Here is a 24,950-nt window from a genome sequence, read left to right on the forward strand (position 1 = left end):
AATAGAGTATTGTGGTTGTCGACGATTTATGGTGTATGGTGCAACAAATAATCATATTTTCATGTCTTAGCATTTGATATTAAGTATTCCCTCCGTCCCAGTTTAAGAGTCATGTTTTGCCATTTTCGTCTGTCCCAGTTTAAGAGTTCCATTTAGAATTTACCATATTTGGACATAAAATTTAACCTCATTGTTGATGAAATTTACACTCAAATGCCATTACTTTCATAAAAATAAAATAAAACAAAATTCTAAACATACAAAAAGTCTAAAGGGTATCACTTTCCACTACCTCACTTCAATTATTACACACTCCAACAACCACTATCTCACTTCAATTAGAGCACCCGCAATGGTTTTGGACAAGCAATAGCCAATGGCGGATCCAGGAATTAAAAATGGTAGGGTCGGACGAGAAAATTAATATAATAATATTTAAATATATAAAATAGTAATAAAAATACAGTACAAATGAAATATCCCTATTTTATATTAAGCACGATAATTGACTTCTATGAGTATTCATATTTTGAAGCTAACTTAAACTTATTTCATTGGAAATAGTTATGAATATGTATCTTTTAGTCGTGTTCAACATTAGTACTAGAAGAACAAACGAAAGTGCAAAATCTTTATAAAAGAAATGTATCCATTAATCTAAATGAAAAGTAATTAAAATCAATGATTAAAAGCAATTATTATATTTATTCAAATTTGATAAAAAATTTATTAGTTACTACTAGTTTAAAATAAAAGTAAAAACTAATACATGATTAAAAGATAATAAAAAAACTACTAAAAATAAAAGTAAAAGAGTAATAAAACATGATTAAAAGATGATCAACTAAACTAGAAACCGAGAATTCTTATTTATAAATAAAGTTTAAACTCTTATATAAAGATAAAATTTTTAAAAAGAAAAGTATTGATTGTATTTTTTAACTAATAAAAAGCCCAAACCTAAGCCCATTACATAAAAAGAAGAAGGGAAAAGGAAATAACAATGGAGGTCATTGGAAAAGCTGTGCTGCTTGAGGTCTCCTCCTGCCACATCAGCAGCCCTAAAAACTCCTCCTGCCACATCATCAGGACAAGCAACTGGACAAACAATAGCCCAGGCCCAGCCATAGCCTAGCCACAATAAACAAAATTATAAAAACAAATAATTAACAATCACACAAAATACGGAATTAAATTTACGACACAGATACGGGAAAATTCAATAATAATATTAAAATTAAAAAAAGTACATTAATTAAAAAAATTTACATTAATTTAAAAAAAACTCCTCTTCCACACACGAATTACGGAATTGCATAATTAAAAATTACAATCACGCAAAATACGGAATTAAATTTAGGACACAAATACGGGAAAATTCAATAATAATATTTAAAAAAAGTACATTAATTAAAAAAATTACATTAATTTAAAAAAACTCCTCTTCCACACACGAATTACGAAATTACATAATTAAAAATTACAGTCACGCAAATACGGAATTAAATTTACGACACAGATACGGGAAAATGCAATAATTTTATTTAAATTAAAAAAGTAAATTATAAAAAAATTTACATAATTAAAAAAATCGGCTAGTCGATTCCGAGCCCGCAATGGCGGCTAGCGGATCGCCTAGCGGATCGGCTAGCCTAAATTGTCGCAATGGAGGCTAGCGGATCGGCTAGCGGTCGGGTAGCGCCCACGTTCGGCTAGTCTATCCGCTAGCCTCCATTGTGGATGCTCTTATTACACACTCCAACAATTTCTTAAAATTAGTGCCCTAACTAAATTGCACTCCTAAATTGGGATGGAGGGAGTATTTAAGTTGCTCCTAGTCCTAGCAGGCAGCCACACAACCAGTTTATAATGTGAGTGTTGACTCTCTTTTTTCTTTTTTTGCTCTTCTCTTTGTATTTGTCATTTTTGTTAAATTACTCTCATCTACCTCTTTCTACTTTTGAATAAAGTTGTTAATTTGTTATCAAGGTATTTCTGAATTAAATTTTAGATGCTGAGATAATAAATGGTTCATAGTTACTATGTAACAATATAAAAAAAGAATTAGATACAAATAATCGTCCGGCGTGACATTAAGGTTCTGTTGGAGTCTTGGTGATGTTCATCATGTGCTTAGGAAAAGTGCTGAATAAAACAAAGTTGTTGGCCCATTACACTTTTACTATGTCTGCACTTCTCATTTAATTTGAAAAGTTTTGCATAAAACAAAGCTGCCCTCCTCATTTAATCTGAGGACAAAAATATATTATTGTGGGTGTTTTTTCCCCTTAAAATATGGTTTTTCCTTGCGTCTTGCGATAGATACTATTAATAAGAATCGAAACTCTTTTATCAAAAAAAGACAAGTTAGGTGATAGAGATTTATCATACTACTTTTTCTCAATATCGTGTCGGGATCAATATTGTTTATGTCAAGTGTTGTTGTAATTTTGATTGTGTATCAATTTGTATCACCTAATAATCCTGCACTAGTGTTACGGGACCACCCTCCGCACGGTTAAAGGAGCAAGAGCTACCACCGAATGAGGATTGCGTCACCGACGCAAGGGTGCCGGCGGAGACGGGGGAGGTGGAGGCGATTCGACGTGAAAGATTGACTCGACGAGAGACGAGACGACCATCGCGTTATGGGGACTTCGTTCCCCGTTAGGAATAGGTTTCCTTCTTTTTCGGACAATTAGTTAGGGTAATTAGTTAGTTTATTATTTTTAGATTATTTTAATCGTTGAGCGATCGTTAAGTTCATTTTCGGGTTTTCTTTGTTGATTCTTTCCCGGATCGAAGTTGAATCAACCCTAGGGTTCTTAGTTATAAATAGGGGTATAATTTATCTTTCAAAGCAAGAAATAAAATACTTTATCTCCATCTTCTCTTTTTCTCGTGCAAGAAAATGCACAAAACCCTAGAACTCGACGCCGGATTGATCGACGGGCAAGGCTCCCACGACGTTCGATGCGAATTCCAACCGTTAAGGAACTTCATCTTTAACAAGTGGTGCTTTCATCTTGATCTCACTCAATCATGTCACAAAACGACCGTACGGAGGCAATGACGATCCGCGGCCTTGAACCGCTACCATTGTCTTCCAAATCCACGGACCCCAGTTCGATCATGCTGGAGCAGGTGCTGACGGCCATGGCTCGAATGGAGTCACGCCTGGAGGCGCGCATAGACGCATGGCTGGAGGCACAGGACCGCGACGCATCGAAAACGGTTCCGCCGCCGAGACCCAATCCGGAGCCGCCTTCGGGAGGGCTGCATCAGTTCAGCCAATATCCGGTGTTCGCACAGGCAGCTGGAGGGGCGCGGGCCGGGACGCCACGGCTGGGGGTTGGCGATCCGTCGGACAGCATCTACGCTGGGATCTTGTCGAACCCTAATCCAAGTGGGGGTTTGAATTCTTGGGCGAACCCTAACGCACCACGATCTTCCGCTTGGGACCCGCCAGGGGCTAGGGCAGATTGCGCGAGTGCTCGGCGACCAACGACCTGGGATAATCCGGCGGCTAGGCAGCCCGGGGGGCAGCAGTTCGATTCGAAACAATTCAAGATGCATCAGCCACGATTTGACGGCTCGGAGGCGGCGAGTTGGATCTCGAGGGTGCAATATTATTTCAAGCACTTGCTGATGTCGGAGGAGCACATATTACATTATGTGGTTATGTTGTTCGACCCGTCGGCCTCGGAATGGGTGTTCAACTATCGTGCGAACAACCCGCAGGCAAGATGGACGGATTTCTTGGAGGATGTGAGGTGTCGTTTCGACCCCTAATACTTTCAGAATTTTATAGGATTGATCGCCAAATTGAGACAGTCCGGGTCCTTGGCAGAGTACCACACGGCGTTCGAAACAATGCTTAATCATGTGCGCGGGGTCCCGGAGTACATTTTGCTTCCGATTTATGTGGAAGGTCTGCAACAGCCAATTAAGAACCAGGTTAAGCACCAGAACCCGTCGTCAGTAGCAGCGGCTATGGCACTGGCTATTGAGTACGACAGTTGCAGTGAACACCCTCCAGCGACGTCAGGGGGGCCCCATCGGCCGTGGCAGAACCGTGATCAGCGTGCTATGACTCACCCGGTGCAACATTCAACATTGCCCTCACCACTCAAGTATACTCAAAATCATGGGCTACACTTTTCGAGATACCCCCGATACTTGAAGGGTACTGCGATGCAAACTGGATATCTGATAACAAAGACTCACTTTCGACAAGTGGATATGTCTTTACCATTGGGGGTGGTGTTATCTCGTGGAAATCCATGAAACAAACATGTATAGCCCGATCCACCATGGAATCAGAATTTATAGCTTTAGATAAAGCTGAGGAAGAAGCTGAATGGCTTAAAAACTTCCTTGAAGATATTCCATGTTGGTCAAAGCCCGTGCCTCTAGTGTTAATTCACTGTGATAGCCAAGCCGCTATTGGGAGGGCAAACAGTGGCTTGTACAATGGTAAGTCTCGACACATTCGTCGACGACATAATACCGTGAGACATTTGATCACAACTGGGGTGATTACAATTGACTACGTGAAGTCATTGGATAATCTAGCATATCCGCTAACCGAAGAGTTAAATCGTGATCAAATGAATAAACTGCTAGAGGGATTGGGTTTGAAATCCACAAACTAAAGAATTGTCATAGTGGTAACCCAACCATGATGACTGGAGATTCCAAGAACTTGGTTCAATAGGAAAACTAAGCTGTGAGAATTCGTGTGAACACTCATCTACATCTATTCTCTAAAGAGTAATATAGCGTTGAAAAAAAAACTTGCCTAGTGGTGAGGTTAAGTCTATGACTTTTAATGATCCCTAAAGGATCTCATTGAGATGAAGTTCTCAAGGAGACCGAGTATGGCAAGATACTTAACGAGGAATCATCTATGTAAGTGTGAAGTGGGGTCGCTTCAAACAATACACTTATGAATCCAAAGTGATGTCCAAGGCCTGAAATGGACACAAAACGTGAGAAAGGACGAGGTTGAGGTGTTTAAATGTTAACATCATTGTCTCGGAGCACGCCGTGGAGGAATAGTTCAAAGCATCACGCTACTAGTCCGCCTGTGTATCCGATGGTGTTGACTATGAATGGTTCAAAGCCAAAAACTACATATCCTTATGTTTACATACCTCTTGAGGGTTGAGCTTGTGTCTGCATACATATGCATTTGGCAATTTCCACTCATGTGGGGGATTGTTGGAATCGTGCTTGGTCAAACGACTTTGACTAATAATAAATGTTACAAGACATTTAATTTTGTGAAATTAAATGCAATAGCGTTGATCTAAGTTCCGAGTAGATGACCGTAGCATATTCATTTCTCCCTCTTTGCATAATCTTCCCGTCGAAGCTCTGCCCCCGCCTTACTCCCGTTCACCGGAGCTCTGCTGCTAGCGGTGCTGCTACTTCAGAGAGGAAGCCGTTTTATCTTTGGGGACGACACGACAAACCGAGAGCACTATCGGGGCGTATCTCGTCTTGCGGAAAGAGGACTCCTCGATTCGGCTTACCGCTTTCCACAAGTTTTTCCGTGTAATTTTTTTCAGTTGTTTCCGTGTAATTTTCTCTTTGTTTTTTACCGTGTAATTTTCGCCCAGCAAGTTAGTATCTCAAAATTTTTCAACATTAATTAGGTAATGAAACAACTTATATGATCATAGTTAATAAGGTTTGTATCAATAAGTACCGGTTCAATATGTCATAGGAGTATTATTATTTCACCCTTTCTCTGTACCTTGTCTCTAATTATCTTTCAAAGTCCACTGACTAGTAACAAAGGCTGACCCAGTAAAATGGGTTTAAACAAGAGAAAACTAACAAAATCTTGATCCCAAATGGAACATTGGTTGCTGCGCAACTGAAAATTTCTTTTATTAGAAGATCAACAATGATTTTCTATTTACCTTCGTTATGACTCGAATACTCAACCTATTAATTGGTGGGGAAGTATTTTATCAATTGAGCTGCGCAAGTGAAATTTAAAAGACGCGTGTGTGAGAAAAAATAAGCTTTGAAATACTTTAAAGCAAAATTGAATAACATTTTGTGGAATTAATAACGGCAGGAAATCGGGGAGTAAAATAGTTATCAATTTATAGCCAAAAAAATTATGTGCATACGTATAAAATTTTAATTATGCATATTTTCACACAATAAACAAAGACATCCCTGTTACTAGTGGAGTATTATACAAAAAATATAGTATTAAAAAAAGATGCTCGTTTAATAATTCTGACAAAATTTCGAGCACATTTTCTAGTAACAATAAAAAACATGGAGCATTTTCTGAGCTAAAATCTAGTCATAAAATACGTAAATTATGCATGCTACAACACATAAATTGAATTTGAAAGAAGCATAAAAAAGAAAACAAACTAAGTGCATCCGCAGTCGCGGACATCTCAAAAACACCTCCTGCCACGTCATACGGACATCCCACTGCACAGTGGCGGACATCCCCAAGGACATCATGACAGACTTCCCACATTAAAAAAATCACAAATTCACCAATTTAACAATTTACGGAATTAAGTAATTTATGGAAGAAAAATTCGAAACGAATACGGAATAAAAATTTCATTAATTAAAAAAAAGAAAAGTACATTTCACCAAAATAAAAAAAAATACATTTCAACAATTAAAAACTCCATCAACGACGACCCCTTCCGCTGCCATACTTCTTCAATTATATTGTTCTGGGTCGAACATGGGCTTGTTTTTGGCACATGTCGGCGAATGCACGGACTCGCTCGACATCGTCATGGGGTATCCCCATGCGTACATTGCCAGTGGCCACGCCGTGGCTTGGACCCGCAGCCGTAGCATCATCGTTGGCCCAATCGGTCAGAGCTGGGCCTTCATCTTCGACAATCATATCGTGCATGATAATACATGCGTTCATGATGTCGGCGACGCTGTCAACATACGGAAATATAAAAGAAATTTAGAGAGAGAGAAACTTGTTAAAACAAGTGGTGCAAATAAAACGAAATGCAACGAGACGTATTTATAGAATTTTTTCAAAAAAAATAATGCAAAAATCGGGAATTCCGCACCGACGTCCGTGGGAGTCAACGCAATGACGGACGTCGCGACGGACGTCAGCGGAAAGGCGCGGACATGCGGTGTCCGTATCGGATGTCTGTATCCGCTGAACAGTTGCACAATGGCGGACGTCGCGCACGCCGGTCTGACATCCGCGCGGAAGTCCGCCATTGCGGATGCTCTTAGGCCATCCACAATGGGGCGCCCTAAGGCGCGCCACGTCATCAGTTTTATACTCCTACCCCCCACCTGCAGTGGGGCGCCCTATGCATTTTTGTTAATTGAATATTTAAATAACTACAAAAATTGGGGAAAACTTCATTTCATTTATAAAAATTAATACATTACAATACGAATTAAAAAAATACGCAAACTCAGCGACGGCGGTTACGGGCCCACACTTCTTCAATCATGTCGTTCATGAGCTGAGCATGGTCTTGTTGGTTGCGCATTGAGGCCTGTCTAGATAGAACCTCATTGAAGCCCGCGGTAATCCTCTAGCGGGGGGCTCGGTCGCCGTGCTGGACGAGCTAGATGCACCGTCATCATCGTTCCACTCGGTGCTCCCACCTTCATGCTCGACTATCATGTTGTGCATGATTATGCACGCATACATGACATCGGCGATGACTTCCTTGAACCAGAGACGAGCCCACCCTTTCACAATTGCCCACCGTGCTTGGAGCACACCAAATGCCCGCTAGACATCCTTCCGTGCCGACTCCTGCTTTTGCGCAAATAAAACCCTCTTCTCACCAATTGGGCAGCTGATCGTCTTCACAAAAACAGGCCACCGTGGGTATATGTCATCGGCCAAGTAGTACCCCATGTGGTATTGGCGCCTGTTAGCAGTGAACCCGATGGTCGGGCCGTTGCTATTGCATTGCTCGGTGAAGACGGTGGATGAGTTGAGGACGTTAATGTCGTTGTTCGACCCGGTTACGCCGAAGTAAGCATGCCAGATCCAGAGCCGATGGTCAGCGACGGCTTCAGGATCATCGTCGGGTGGCTGCCCTTGTATCCACTAGTGAATTGGCCTCTCCACGCCGTTGGACAATTCTTCCACTGCCAGTGCATACAGTCGATGCTCTCTAGCATCCCAGGAAAGCCGTGCGCCGTCTCGTACATCTTCATCAGGCCATGGCAATAAGTGGCAGTCGGCTTGCTCAAATATGTGTCGTCGTAGGCCTCCACAACTCCCCTCCAAATTTCCTCAGGCACTCCCGACCTGTTGTATCCCCGACGTGGAGGTACTCGTCGAAGATGTCCGCCGTGGTGCCATAGGCCAACTGACGGATTGCAGTCGTGCACTTTTGCAACGGTGTAAGGCCAGGTCTGCCAATGCCGTCTTCCCGATACGTCATGTATTCATCACGTGACGACAACCTCCGGACAATGCTGAGAAAAAGGTAATGCGTCATTCTAAACGGCGGAAAACAGTCAGTCCCCACCGTGATTGATCGGCAAAATAGTCTGCAACCAGCCGTTGGTGAGTTGCCGCGTGATCACGTCGGACAGACGTCCGACGTCGAATAGGCCTGTGGATCTGCTCCGCAGCCGCCGCCTCCTCGCGCTGCATTTCGACTAAGCATTCCGCCATGGCCTCTTCAATGGCTGCATCTAAGGCTTCCGAGGTCGAACTACCTGACTCCGAGGAACTAGAACTAGTGGTGTCGTCGTCGTGGTTCATTTTGGTATGCGAGAGAGGTAGAAATGTGAGAGATGAGCGAAATGAGAGAGGCGAGATGTTCGTATGAACAAGTGAATGAGAAACGAGATTTAAATAAACAAAATTCAAAAATAAAAAACGCGTGTCATCATCCTCGCCATTGTCCACCTAGCCCACAATGGGGCGTCCGATGACGTGAACGATAGGCCATTGTCCGCGCTTCTTCCGCGGACGATGCATCAGGCGTGGGGGTAGGGTGCGGACGATGGCGGGCACCCACAATGGAGGCATCGTCCGCACCCGAGGACGATGGCCACCATCAGAGGCGGATCCAGAAAAAATTGCCAGTAAGGGCTCCACTAGGGCTTGAGGTGCAGTCGAGCAGAGTCGCGTTGGTGTCGCCGTGTCTCTGTGCAGCAGGCAGCAACGCTGGTGTCGCCGTGTAGAACAGAGAAACGGCGTTCCGGGCCTTCGGATGGCGCGGGCGGCGAATGTCCGCAGCGTCGTGCGTCGTGCCTCGCCTCGATAGAGCGATGCGGCACCGCCGGCGAAGAGACGTTTCATGGAATTGGGGATTTTCAGTTTTGCTGCTTTTCTCGTTTTTTTTATTTACATTTTGTTACTGAGTTATTTTTATTTTTAATTAGTTATTTTGAGTAGTATTTTTTATTTTGGGCTGAAAACAAATTTTATTTTGGACCTTTTTATGGGCTGAATTTTATTTATACTCACTTGTCTAATACTTCTTGGGCTGAATTTTATTTATTTCCTGTGATGGGCTTAATTTTATGTAACTATATATGTATTATTTAACTTTAAAGTCATCTTCTTCCTCACAATAATCATCCACCATTGTTAATGCTCTGCAAATTTTTACTTCTTTCATTAATCTCAGCCCTTTCTATTAATTATTTCAAGATAATTTGTTCTACATTAGTATCACCTTAATAAGGACTTAACATGATTTTTTAAAATTTTTAAAAATTTATAAATATAAAATAAAAAAATAAAAAAATGGGTAAGGGCTTAAGCCCTACCCTCTTATGGTGTAGATCCGCCCCTGGCCACCATCGGGAGCCCCATTGTGGGTGCCCTTAGCTAAAAGAACAATCAACAACATGTGTTATTGTTATACTCATATCTTTTCAGTTGAGCTTGTATAATGTTTTCGACGTTGAAAAGATATCACATCCTTTCACGTAGCTGTCATTGGTGGGACAATGCTTTTTTTTCATGGTGGGACATGTTGAAGATAAAGTTTGTCGAGAAGTTAGCTCCAGCTCATCCAGTGTGATTGGTCCAGCACATAATGTTATCTCTGTCAAGCTTTCTTGTTATGCCTTTTTATCATCTTTCAATTTTTGCTCGTTTTCTCACAGGATGATTCATAAGACTCTGTCAGGTAGGAGATATTTTATTATATTAGACGACGTATGGAGTGTCCAAGTTTGGGATGACTTGAGGCATTTCTTTCCTGATAATGGAAATGGAAGTCGTGTTGTTCATACCACTAGGTTGTCGAACGTAGCTAGAAGCTGTCATTCCCGGTCTTGCTTAATAGATGAGCAAACAAGTTGGAAACTATTTTGTAAAGAGGCATTCAAACAAGAAAATTGCCCTTTTCCTGAACTTGAGGAAGTTGGAAAGGAGATTGCTAGATTGTGCAGAGGAATGCCCTTGTCCACTGTTGTCGTAGGAAGCCTTCTTCTCAACTCACCTAAGTCTCTACAGTTCTGGAGGAGTGTTGCTAGAAATATCAAATCGAATCCTAAGGCTAAAGAGAAAGAAGAAAGCTTAGATATATTATCTTAAAGCCATGTTTTCTTTACATGGGAGTTTTTAGGGAGGATTCAGAGATTCGTGTCTCCAAAATTATCGAGCTCTGGATTGCTGAGGGGTTTCTTAGACCAAAGGACGCCCAGGTTTTAGACAAGGTTGCAGAGAGTTACTTGAAGGAACTGATTGACAGAAACCTTGTTTCAGTTAGAAAGCATGGTCATAATGGAAGGATAGGTTCTTGTGGCATTCATGATCTTGTGAGAGACCTATGTTTGAGACTAGGTGAGAAACAAGGATTTTTCATTGTGAGTGAAAGAGAAATACAAGGAAAAGAGTATCGCCACATATGTTCTGTTCTGGATGATATACAACAGAATGGACCATCGCTAGCACGCTCAATATTGTCGGGGAGGCTCTTTGGTCACTTGAGTCACCATAAATTGTTGAGAGTTTTGGATGTTGAAGGCTATCTTGCAGGACACCTGCATGAGAATGTTAACTTGCGCTACCTTGCTTACAGTTCCCAGTATTTTGATCAGTCATTGTGGAAGTTCCTAGTTTAGGACCCCATTTTTGGAATCTGCAAACTTTAATATTACATTGGTCAATCCATGTAATTGTTGTTCTGACTGAAATTTGGAAGATGCGACAACTTAGGCATGTCAAGTGCTTTCGGATTTATGTTCCTGACCCTCCTCGCCAAAGTAATGGTTTGGTAATGATGGATAACTTACAGACTCTTACAGAAGCTGTGAATTTGAAGGTGTCTGAGAAAGTGTGCAAGGTAATCCCCAACATCAAGAAATTGCATCTACTGTATGCTGTTTGATAGTTTGATAGAGTGTCTGTGCAATCTTGATTGTTTGCACAAACTTGAGTCCCTTAAGTTGAGTATCCAAGTAAGTAGATGGTCAACTCGAGATCGAGAGCTTTACAAGGTAGTGAGTTTTCCCATCTCACTAAACAAGTTGTCGTTTAGAAGCTGTTTAAGACCACAGATGGATAAGATCCTCAGATTCCCCATTTCACTAAACAAGTTGAGCTTGAAAGGCTGTCACCTTGGGTGGGAAGATGTGTGGATGATGGGTTCATTGCCCCAACTCCAAGTTCTCCATCTAGGAGGTAACTCTATCACAGGGGGGAGAAAGTGGAGTCCTGTTGAAGGCCAATTTCTGTGATCTACAATATTGGGATGCAAACAACTCCCATTTCCCTGTTTTGGAGAAGCTTATTCTTTCAGACTTGTGGTACTTGGAAGAGATCCCGTTAGGCATCGGGGAAATACCAACGCTTGGAACTCAATTCACATGAGTCGCTGCAGCACGTCTGCCAGCAGTGAGAATTAAGGAAGAAGAGGTCAAGAATCAGGGCAATGGTGTTCTTAAGGTTCAACTAACAATGTACCAACCAGATATGGAGGGTTTCAAGGAAATGGTGGAAACTGAGGGGCTTACAATCACTCATGTTCAGTTAAAGGTATCCTGACGAAAATTGCACTTTCAACACTTTGATTTCAATTGTATTTATGTGAGACGTTATGTGGGATATTTTTCATTGTGCTTGATTGCTTCTCCTATTTGAAACAGATATCTTCACTGAATTATATTGTGTATTGCACCTTAAAGTATTGCAATGAACTAGCAAATTCATATTAAGAAAAAGGACAAATCCTATCACATCAACCACAGAACGGAATTCAAATTGGAACCTCATATAGTGATATTTCACTCAAAAAAGGCTTATTTCTCCATTTGGAAACGCCTCCAAAGACAGACATATAGGTGACATGCCACAGGCAAATCTACCTCCTACTTGCACTCAGACAAAGGACCTAGCAAAGAATCGAGGACAGAAGCTCGAATCAAGACGAAACACCCAACACTAACTTGCAAGTTATAAGGCATTGACCATCCTCTTCATCTCAGCTGACCTCCTCGGATCCGGCTCTTCAATGGCTCTCTCAGTTAGGACATGCTTGATTCGGCACATCGACTTGCGTACCTGTTCAATCAAAACTCGAGTAAGCACAAGAAACAGAAGAGAAGCACAAAAATTCGAGATAGCCATGGCAATCTGACTCGTAAACAATTGAGTGGAATGAAATTCAGATTAAACATAGGAAAACAGGGAGACTGAAATCACTAAAACAAGAATATGGAAAACCAAGTAAGCATACTTCAGAGAAACTCCAAATATTTGGATATGCGTATTTCAATCTGCAACAAAATATATGGTCTTGAATTTTAACAGTCTAGACAGGATAAAAACAAAATAGGAAGATCATGATATGAAACCTCAAACTACTTGCATTAGAACAGATGGAAGCCAAGATAAGGAGATTCGACTTCTTTAGTAAACAAATTCAACAGAATCGGGTAGGTATTTGAGAAGGCAATGGTAATTTCTAAGTACCGTGTTTATTCAAGTATTTCCTTACTGATCTATGTACGTAATTTATGTTTGTTGGGTTTTCCAGCAGGAAAGGTTACCCACTGGTAATACTTTCCCGAATTCTCGTGATATCAGCCATACTTCTCCAAGTGAATGATTTTAAGGTTTTACAAAAAACCATTAGAATTGTCGTAAAACCTGGCACTGCAGCCGAAAATTAGAAGGATAGCATGATGACAATTATACAATGTAGGCTACTCATAATACATTAATCAATTTCATGAGGTTAGCAAATAAGCTTGACTTCTGTCTTATGTACAGAGAGGCTGGAATAACAGAGTAAACAGAAGTTTCTATTTTGCAAGCAAAGATCCTATGAGAACGGGCAGTAAAGCCATCATCCTAGCTTAGAGGAACCAGATGCTACTTCTACACTAACAAAGAACATGAATGGATTGAATATTGTTGGGTGCGAATTAGTGGCATATAGATTTCAGAACTGAAGTCAGTGGAAATTTGCAGTGCATTATATAGATTCAGAAATACTAATATAGAATATAAACTAACAGAGAATAGAAAGAGCACCTTTGAAATACGCTCGGGACTGGGAAAGTTCAAGTTCTGAGCATTCAGCATCTGTCGCTGAGTCATCAGCATGTTCTTTTCTTTCAAAAGAACATACCAGAGCTTATTAAGATCATCCCAAGACTTGAGACGCAGTTCAGAAGCCTTCCAACTCCGACCTGAATAAAAAATTGATGGCAAATCACTTTAAACACACATTTATTTGTTCAAATAATGAATAGTGGATTTCTTAATAACCAAATGAACAAAAAGTAAACTTTCTGAAGAAAATCTACAGACAAACAGGGAATTATTGTGTCTAAACAATATTCACTTTGAGCTGACTCCGTCAAAAATTACAAAATACTTGAGAAGTAAGTGGATACGTGCAACTCTCTTAAGTACATTATATTCATAGGAACAAAGCTTTCACCTTTTTTATCAAGCCATGGTCCAGGTCAGGCAAACCCCCAGAAATAGATCGACAACATGGTCTAAAATCCTAAAAATACACCTAGAAATGTTCAAAAGAAATCTTCCATTCATCTTATTGACCAAGTAGCTTAACAAAATCATCAGATTCTCATGTAACAACTACAAGTCCGAAATACCTTAGGCAGCATAAGGATATGGAAAAAAAACCAATGCAGGAATGTACAAAGAAAATGTATTATTTTTACCATAGACAACAGGCTTGTCGTCATCTGGCTTTCTATCAGCCTCAAAGAATTCCTCGAGAGGGTTGCGTGCAGCAGTAGAAAATACGGCAGCTGCAGCAACCGAGGCCTCGGATTTGGCTGCAGCACCAAATAGGGCCTTCCCAAAAACCCTCGTTAAGAACATTGATGGTTCACAAATCTAACGACTTTCTGCAAAAAGAAGAAATCAAAGAACCAATGAATAACCTACAATCTATTAAGCACAAATCTGGACATTGATCTGACCAAATGATATTGGATTCAAGATCATGTTGTATAACACATAGGGATGTCAATATGGCCAGCCCAGTAGGTTTTGGGTCATCCCCAAATGCCTCAATGAAAATGCAAACAGATTCCATTTTCCCTTTTTTTGTATTTGTTTATTCTTGAAAAATTAAGTTCTACTCAAGATTGTATCATTTTAAAATTCATGAAATGAAATTGGTCATTCTAGTTCAAGATGGTATCACTTAAAATTAATTTAATGAAATGATTCAGTAGAAAACGGTCAATTTTCTCATTTCATTTTGTTAACCACGATGTTTCCTTGGATTAAGAGCTCTGTTCAGACTTGAGTGAATCAGTGTTACAAACTCAGCACAAGCAAGCATAAATTCATCAATTCTACTACATAAATTCTCATCCAACTGTACATACAATTTATGAATAAATGCAGCTGATTACTACAAGTGAACACATTCTTTCAAATTACTTGTCGCCTCATTTCAAACAAAGTCTCAAACCAGAATATTCAGCAGCAAACGCACTAATCTAATCCTAGAAGAGATATAAGCATTTATCAAGATTCAAACCTGCTAATTAAATCCTAGACTAGAAGAGATTACCAAACCAACCGAATAGAAATAGAATAGCATCGTATTAAAGAGAGACGGCGAGAGGCAGAGAAACTGACCTTGAGAGAGCTCAGGAGGAGACAGGAGAGTGCGAAATAAATAAAAAAATAATAAAAAAAAACCATGAAACTCAATTTTGAACGGCCCATCATATTTTGGGCCAATAAGAACTTATATTCGTCAACTAAAATAGGCCTAACATTCAGCATTGAATAAATTTGTTAAACTAAGCAAATGAAATTGTGGTATTACAATCTACACCCTTTATAGTACTACCCTGCACCCTTTATAGGGGTAATGATAAAATGCAAACTCATATATTGTACAAATTCCAAACTTTTCAATACAGTATCAACACAACGTCAACACAATGTCAACACAGTGTCAAATTTCAAGATTTTGGTGTCAATACAATGTCAACACGGTGTCAATCGTTGACACGGTGTTGATATTTTCTGTTGCTATTATTTTGTAATTGTTCACATTTTTTAAAGGTCCAGATCTTGGAGTTTGTACAATATTTAGAGTTTGCATTTGATTACATTCCCCTTTATAGTGTGATTAAATTAGTTTTATGACTATCGAGTTTTATGTTAGTCGGAAAATATTCAAAGTATTGGAGGCGAAGGATAATATACAAGGGTATGATTAACACCACCCGCGACTTTGTTCCTCTCTTTTGGGATTTTTTTTTATTATGCTTATGCTTGCTGATTGTTGTAATATGTTATTGATTTTTGTTTCCGATATAGCAAGCTCTCTGTTCATCAATATTAAGTGATTTAAAGCATTTTGCTACAATATATAGAAAAACTTGTGTCACATGTATATTTGAACAAAAGAATAATGATGTTGAGAGTGTCCAGTCAATTTTCAAATGGGATTATTATATAGTAGTACTATTAATTCAGATTGGTGAATTGTATGCAACGGCAGATGTATAAAGAAGTCATCGTTAACTTACGAAAGAAAGAGACAGACTCTAGTAGGGTGAAGGTTTTTGTGAATTTTAGGCAAAATCTGATATTTTTCGCAAACTTTAAGCTTGGTCAGTAAAATCATCAACTTTAGGGGTAACATGTAGTAATAATTAATAGTTGTGCCTATTAAGACCATATGCGATCAAATGTTCTACCATTTTATTGGAATAAAAGAAGTCAGATCTATCTATGGGTTTAAAGATAAATAGGTGGTCATAGAAAGAAAGGAGCACCAAATATTTAACGATATCCCTACCTACTTAGAAAGATTTGGTATATAAGTAACAAGAAAGTTAAAAAAAAAAAAAGTAACAAGAAAGGCTTCACACATTTTCATCAACTTGGAATTGAGGGTGGTCCTTTTTGGTTTAGAATCAAAACAAAACAAAAAGTAACGATAATTTCAGATTCATTTTATATGTATGGGGATTGATGGAGACGGTTTGCCGAGTTTATTTATATATTTTCTCAATAAGAATTAATATTTTATCCTCCAATTTGTTGAATTTTTTTTAATTTGCTTTCCATATGTAATTAAAACTAAGGGATGTTATGCATTATATCATTCGAACAAACATAATAATCTTGTTTTATAATGCATCTTTCCAGGTGCGATTGTTATAGTATATTATATTTATCAATTTGGATTTATGGAGTCGTATTTGCACGGCAATGACAGATCCAGGAAATGAATCGTGACATCGAGCATATTAAAGAAAGTTGTCGCTAGTGTCGGAAGGCAGCGTGGCAGCATGTGACAATAAGATATCGGACGAAGAACGGAAGTCAACATCAAGCCTGAAATTTTGGATCATCGAAGTTATGGTGGGATCGAGGGAGAAATAAATATATACCGTCTTAGCATACTTTTGTTGATAGTGCATCCGGACTTAAACTTCTTTTATTCGCGGCATATATACTCGAAAATTCCCATTCCGAGTTCAAATACATTCCTAATCCATAGCAAAAGAAGTAAAATAGAATACTCATCCAATAATAATTGTTCTTCAGTTTTTAATACCAAAATAAAAGAGAGAGAGCCCAAAAAGTTAAAATGAGAATGAGAAAAATGACAAAAATGACAAAATCTAGGTGGACCCATTTCACAATCACAAATTAGATTTAAGTTGGTTTAATTACTTTCTAAGGTTTTTATAGTGGTGACAACTTTATACTATTAGCTATCCACCACTATAAAATAAAGCAAACTATTGTCCAACTAAATTTCAAGCTGCCATGATTGAAACATTATGCATTTTTTAGGAAAAAAGGCAACTGCACAAGTTATATGTTGTTGCACGCATTAATGTGTGTAAAAATTTTGAATAATACTCCCTTCGTTCCTACTAAGTTCATTCAAAACTTTTAGATATGGAGATTAAGAAATTGTATTGAAAAGTGGAGTAAGAGAGATGAATAAAATTAGGAAGATAAAGTGAGAGTAAAGTAAGTGATGGAATAAAGTAAGAAAAATTAAGAGTGATTGAATATTTTGTTTTTAGTCAAAAAATAAAATGATTCAACTTAGTTAGGAGAATTAATTTGGATATACCTTCATTATATGAAAGAGATATTTCATAATGAAATTATAAATTTTTTGCTTTCTTTCTGAATGGTTGAGTTGTTTGCCGGAGAAAGAAGTAATTATATCTTTTTTGTGGTGATAAACTCAATTTAATTTAATCTCACTCCCATAACAATTTTAGGGTATCAAACAATTTTATCAAAAACAATCATAATGATACTTTTCAGCCAATTCTTGTCGTGACTACTACTGAAGTATTTTTGTTTGGTAAATATAACTATAGGTAGTTGATACAAAATCTAATTAGTAATAAATTTAATTTATTTCGCTCCTAAATGAGGAACCCAACTCTTACAGGCTAAGGTATTAAAATTAAATATTTCCATCAAAACACCCTCTTCGCACCCATGAATGCATAATTGCACGAAAATTGTCTGTATACATACATTAATGAAAAAACTAAGTTATTGGGAATCGATCATTGGTGAAAAACGAAGCGAACAATAATAGTTACGCGGAAGGAATGTTGGTTTGATGGGTCCAAACAGAATAATCGCACGCAACGGTAGATTTTAAATACGAACAAAAAAAAATACATCAAGAGTCAGGGTAGCAGTGGCGGATCCAGGAATTTTATATTGGGGGTTCGATAATTATATCGACTTGGAGATTTAAAATTCAATTTCATCTTTTTCTTTTGTTATTTTTATTATTTTTTCCCAATGAATCATTGTAAATAAAAATGGATTATTTTTAATATTATTACTTTTTAAAAATCACTATTTAAATAGATTTTTAGTAATGTATATAATAGATAATTTATTTTAGTTTAGAAAGAGTTTTAAATATTAAAATTAAACAAAATACTTTATATTTCTATATAATCTCAAATATGAGCATAATAAGAATCTCTAAATTAAATAATTATATCTATCCATATATGTTTTATTGTGTAAAAACAAATAAGAGAGCATATAATAAATTATTATATTTAATTATACATTATTAGAAACCATAAAAACTAGAAATGATTATATACAATGTTTAACAAAAGTAAAACATTTAGCAGATTAACACAAAATATAAAATATAAGATATAATAGGGGAAAAAACGAGGCAGAGGGAGGCGAAGCATAAACAAAACCTAATAGTTAGAAATTAAAACAAATACAGAAGAACAAATTTGAAAAAATGCATTTGGTGAGAACCGAACCTGGGTTCTTCTATTTGACACATGGGCATTTTACCACTAAGCTACTTATAATTTTGGCGTATAATCGTACCCCTTGTTCTTAATTGCGTCCGCCACTGCAGGGTAGCATAATTGTTTATACGTAATTATCAAATCATTGACAAATTATATTAATGCTTACAATATACGTAATTAATAACTAGATTTATTGATTGTCAGATTGTCATTACCAACTAATCAGTATATTTGTTACATTTAGTTATTATTAGAGCATCAACAATCCACGCCTCCCCGCCACATAATTATTTCTCTTTTTTTATGCGTCAAACCACAACTTCCATAGTTCAACACTCCTTCCCACACCATAAATATTAATTTTACACTATTAACTATTTTAGTTATAAAATAGAAAAACAATGATAAAGTATATAACAGAACATCCATTCATTCATTACAAAATTTAAAAATTACAAATCCTAATTATTGAGAAATTACAAATCCTAATATTTAAAATTTCTTCCAAAAAATACTTCTTTCTTAGTTGGCGCGAATGAAGACGATCATGTCATTGTGTATCTCATATTGCATCTCCGTCTTCAACGACGTATCTTCCACCATCAGCTCTCTCAGATAGCTGACATGTACTGCGATACTCATGGAGCTCATAGAGTCTGACATCTTATCTAGCGAGGCGGTGGCAGTGTTGTGATCTATAGGGTGCAAATTAGGTCCACAAAACAAATTAAAAAAATCCCTAAAAATACTAGTTCTGCAAGTATAGAGACATGCAAAACAATATTATAAAAATGTGTTGAATCCATAAGGAAGAGATTAATTGCTAAAACTATTCAATCTAACTAAAAAACAGATAATTTGTTTGATTTTGGTTTTTTTATCAGAAGACAAGCGAAGGACGAATCGAGAAAGCAAAATGCAAGGGAATCACGATAAAGAGGGAAGACTACTCCTAGATTGTTTCAGGGTGCTTGTTCACTTAAATCCTAATGTCTAGTTAATTTCCATTATGTATCGAGATCGTGTTGATTTTACGTTTTCACGCAACTGATCACTGATCGTGGAATTTTACATCTAGGATAAGCTGATCACGAGTTCCTAGGCTCTATTCACCAACCCCTCACTCCTACAAGACACATAGTTAGTTTGAGGTTGACTTCTATGAATGTTCAACACCCAAGATCCACCATGAACTATCCACTTATTAGTTTAGCCATAAGGTTTCTTATCTATGTTAGCTCCCTATTCCAATTTAAAGAGACATTGAAGTTAGGGTCATTAGCGGATTAAGTTTGCTAGCAAAACCCAACACCGTATGAAATAAACAAATAAACAAAAACTAAAATACGGAAATCGATTAAAACACAATCACATAGTCATATTTAAAAGCTTCCATAACTAACTAAGAGTAACCCCTAAATGATAGAAAAAGATAGAAAAAGGACTAGATTAAGGACTAGATTTGACTTGTTTTAAATGTCAATCATGCAAATTATGTTCTTAAATTGCATATGTTATACAGTTGGTATTTTTGACGTGTTTGTCGATAAATGATAGAAAAAGATAGAAAAAGGTGAAAAAAGGCCAAAGTGCAGTAGCCTCTGTTCGAGCCCATTCTGAAAGCGATTTTGAAGTCCAATCAGTGCCTACTAGATACCAGTCTCTTCGTCTTCGAAAGACCTTCCCGTGGATACCTTAAACATCTAAATCGGAGTTATGTGGAGAAAGTTATGGCCATTTTACAAACATCGCGCAGTGCAGTCAAAATCTGGCGGAAATTAGGCGGAAATTCACGGAAGAAAGAAATTATTATATTGTGAAGCCAAATCTCTCATATTTCTTGTAGGGCACGAAATTTATTAAAAATAAACCTTTTTCCAGTCTATAAATACCTTTGAACCTAATTCATAATCTTTATCTCAGAGCCTCCAATCCTTCTCCATCTCTACACCTCTTTCCATTCCATAATACACACATAATTCATCTATCTTCCATTGGAGCGGAGCTCTGCAGATCCAGGCAAGAGAAGACTGAAGATTGAAGATTCAACCTTGGGTTTTATCAATTTCTTTCATGTCTCGTACTTTAATTGTATTTTTTACTTGTCTATGAGTAGAACATCTTTTGTAGTAGAATATTTGGTATAGATATTCGATTGATTTTCCTTGTTAGCTCTTGCAGTTATTTGATTTATCTGGTGCTTTCTATGTTCAATTGATTAGCTACCTCTTGAATACATGTTAGAATTGATTAGAGTACTCGGGAGACGAAATAATTGACTTGGAAAAAGGGATAATTCACACCTTAATTCAATAGAACTCGGGAGAGTTGAGGTTTTGAGTGAGGTCTCTGATCTTATATGCTTTTAGGAGTTAGGGGTTTAAGGGTTAGAAGGGGACTTCAATCCTATCACCTAACCTACAGGTTTCTCACCCCGGGAGGGGGTTTAATCTATAATTGTGATCGACTTAATAGCTCTGGAGACCGTAATTCAAGGAAGTCGATTGTGTTTTTGGATCCTAAAATTCTACATTCTTAAGCCTGCTTTGTATTATTTCTTTTTATGGTTTCCATTTTTTTGTTTATTTCTTTCAGTCTAGTTTAATTAATCAACCCAAAAATCACGTGTCTCTAGATAGTATATGACGCTTAGTATATGGTAGTCAGTTGCAATCTTATTCCCTGTGTTTGATATCCGGTACTGACCTTTAGCTATACTAGATCTATCATGTATGCTTGCAGGTATTTTTAGTGCTAATAAATAGTGCACCGCTTCTATGAATGTTCAACACCCAAGATCCACCCTGAACTATCCACTGATCAGTTTAGCCATAAGGTTTCTTATCTATGTTAGCTCCCTAATCTAATTTAAAAAGACATTGAAGTTAGGGTCATTAGCGGATTAAGTTTGCTAGCAAAACCCAACACCGTATGAAATAAACAAATAAACAAAAACTAAAATACGGAAATTTATTAAAACACAATCACATAGTCATATTTAAAAGCTTCCATAACTAACTAAGAGTAATCCCTAAAATCTAGCCATTCATAGTGGACAAAAATACAAGAAAATAAGTAAATGTTACCATATGGGAAAGATTAGGGAAGGATTAGCCTCAAACATCTTCTTTCTCCTAAAAATGGACTCCAAGCATCTTTCTCCCATTAAAATTGCCTTTAGTCGTCAAAAGATCGTTTTGGAGTGATGCCCTAGCTATTTAAATAGTTAGGGTTTGAAAAATAGGCACATACACATTTTGCTCGATCAGGCTTTTTTATATTTTTTTGACTCGCGATGTGCCCAAATTACCCGGTCGGGCGTTTATAGTTCCAAAATGCTCAGGGCACACGTTTTTTTTCCCTGCAATGCACAGTCTTCGTAAAACAACCATATCTTCTTCTACCGGACTCCGATTGAAGCGTGCGAGGTATCCACGTGAAGCTCTTTCGGAGTTGAATGAAACGGTGGCCTTGTATAAGCGTTTGAAATTAACCTTGGCATGCTGATTACTGTTTAGATTCAGACTTTTTTTCCTTTGTCCTCGCTCTGTTAGAGCTCAGTCTTTTGTCCTACAATATATCAAAATGAGTACATTGCTCACCTAAAAAAATGTGTTAAAATTATGCAATAAACGACTACAATTTGATTCACATTAGGTGACAACAACATACTACACCCAGTTGTAGTAGCCTTCCCCTTCGCTTTTTTCTTCGCCGCTTTAGTCCCCATCGGACAGCTCTAAGTGTTGGGAGATGACATGTCGGGCTCCTCCTCGGTGACAAACACGGATTTTGCATGTTTTTAAGGGCTAGATTTGACTCATTTTAAATGTCAATCATGTAAATTATGTTCTTAAATTGCATATATTATACCGCTGGTATTTTTGATATGTTTGTTGATATATGATAGAAAAAGAGAAAAAAGGTGCAAAAAAGCTAAGGTGCAGCAGCCTCTGTTCGAGCCCATTCTGCCAGTGAGTTTGAAGTCCAATTAGTGCTTACTATATACCATTCTCTTCGTTTTCGAAAGATCTTCGCGTGGATATATTGAACGTCTCAATCGGAGTTCTGTAGAGAAAATTATGACCATTCTACGAACACTGCGCGGTGTAGTAAAAGCTGACGGAAATTTAGGAGGAAATTCAAGGAATAAAATAAATTGTTGCCCAAATCTCTCCCATTTATTGCAGGGCACGAAAATTATCAAAGCTAAACCTTTTCCCACCCTATAATACCTCTTAACCTAATTCATATTCTTCATCTCAGAGCCTCTATTCCTTCTCCCCCCTCTACACATTCTTCCATTCCATCTTCCACAAATAATTCATTCATCTTACATTGGAGTGGAGCTCTGCAGATCTAGGCAAGAGAAGACTGAAGATTGATGATGATTCAACCTTTGGTTTTATCAATTTCTTCCATATCTCATACTTTTATTGTTTTTACTACTTGTCTATGAGTAATTAAACATCATTTGTAGTTTTTTTATGATGACTATTATGAACATGCTTTGATTTATTGAATTGAACTTTTTCCTAGCTCTTGTGATTGTTTTGCTTGTTTTTGTGCTTTTATTGTTCTTTTGTCTGGCCAACTTTAGAACTATATCCGTCTAACTAGATTAATCGAGAGATAGCTAGTTTTACGTGGTAAAAGGAACGAGTACAACACATATGTTTATCTGTACTCGAGAGGGGACCCTTTATGAGGGCTTGAGTCTTAAGAACTTAAGGAGTTAGAATCTAATATATTGGAAGGAAACTTTGATAGTTAGAGCATCCCTATCCGTGCTCTTGCCTAAAAGCACGGATGTGGGCTCGGACCCACTTTTATTACTTTTTTACTCCCTGCTCTTAGGCAAGAGCACAACACCCACATCCATGCTGTTCCGCTAGGACATGCTCAAGGGTCCCACTATTCTATTATTCAATTTAAATAAAAACATTTCCACAATATTAAAATGCATTAAAAATATCCGCAATACTATTACCAATTAAAAAAATAAAAAAATTACATAATTATAATACTAAAAATTAAAAATTACATAATTAAAATACTAAAAATTTAAAATTACATAATTAAAATCCTAAAAATTAAAAAATACATAATTAAAGGCTAAAAAATACCTCCGTGGAAGACTATTCCTCTGGCCCTATCCCCAATGTTCTTCGGAGACCCCGTATCATTGCCAAATATGAATCAAGTTGCTCGGGGGTCATATTTGACCTATCGGCCAAATTGAGTTGGGCCAAAAGGGTCCACAACGAGTTGGTGGGGGGTTGAGGTGGCACAAAGGGAGCGGGGGCGGATGGAGTTGCGGCGCTACGGCGGTTGGTCGTCGCCTTCTTCCTTCATTGCGGCCGGCGTTGGGAACTGCTCGGGCCGGCGTCGGGGCTACCCAAATTAGCTCCGGCGAGCTGGCTAGCCACCTCATCCTCGCCGGCGTCGGATAGGGATACTGACCTCGACCGTTTGCTGGGGGAGCTGGAGGAGGATGATACGTCTTCCCTATACTTCGGATGCACACGCACCTCCTGCCAAGCGTTGAGGTACTTGAACGATTTGTAATTTATGGATTGGTAGGTCGCCAAGGCGGTACTGATGATGTAGAGCTCGCTCGTACCGCTCCCCGCCGACTGCTCTTCCTGGAGGTAATACCCCTGGAACTTTTGGATTTCTTCGTTGGCTCTGAATATGGCATTGCGCACCATACTCTCATTGCGCTCGATGGTTCCAGCCGGGCGGTTTTCATTGTACCGGCGAGATACGCGCAACCAAAACCTATCCCCGCTTTGGTTCGTGCATATCTCCGGATCTTTGGAGATAATCAAATAGGCTTTGAATAATTGATCCATCTCCGCCGGAGTGTACGGGGTGCGGACACCACGAGGAGTAGGAGTAGGAGTAGGAAGAGGAGGAGTTTGAGAGCCGCCACTCCCTCCCGATCTGGGTTCGGGTGCCCACCCGTATCGCCCATCGGGGGCATCTTGGTCGTCCACCGGGTAAGGCCGGTAACCACCCGGAACTTGAGAATCTTAGGTTTGAGGAGGAGCCGAAAATTGCATTTCTGGACTAGGAAATGGTTGTGAGCCGAACCATTCGTGGTTCCAACCGCGGGAGTCGGAGGGGTGATCGCCGGAGTTGGACATTTTTTTTGTAAGTAAGACTGAAAGATTGAGAATTGATAAGAGAAGATGAGAGAATTTAGA

At 38.4% G+C, this 24,950-nt stretch overlaps 1 protein-coding gene across 3 annotated transcripts; it reads right to left on the reverse strand.

The window, feature by feature from the left end:
- Positions 1-12,144: 12,144 nt before the first annotated feature.
- Positions 12,145-15,151, reverse strand: LOC121794976 (39S ribosomal protein L47, mitochondrial-like). 3 transcript variants are annotated; one of them, XM_042193395.1, is made up of 4 exons: positions 15,089-15,151; positions 14,155-14,343; positions 13,496-13,653; positions 12,145-12,520 (listed from the first exon to the last, which is right to left on the reverse strand). In XM_042193395.1, exons 2-4 carry the CDS (start codon positions 14,315-14,317, stop codon positions 12,413-12,415), a joined length of 429 nt encoding a protein of 142 aa, XP_042049329.1. In that variant the 5' UTR covers positions 14,318-14,343; positions 15,089-15,151; the 3' UTR covers positions 12,145-12,412. The 3 variants fall into 3 exon arrangements, with proteins under 3 accessions (XP_042049329.1, XP_042049328.1, XP_042049330.1); XM_042193394.1 differs by lacking the exon at positions 15,089-15,151 and adding an exon at positions 14,988-15,083; XM_042193396.1 differs by lacking the exon at positions 15,089-15,151 and adding an exon at positions 15,030-15,054.
- Positions 15,152-24,950: the final 9,799 nt, after the last annotated feature.

Source organism: Salvia splendens, chromosome 3, assembly GCF_004379255.2.
Source record: "Salvia splendens isolate huo1 chromosome 3, SspV2, whole genome shotgun sequence".
Lineage (NCBI taxonomy): Eukaryota > Viridiplantae > Streptophyta > Magnoliopsida > Lamiales > Lamiaceae > Salvia > Salvia splendens.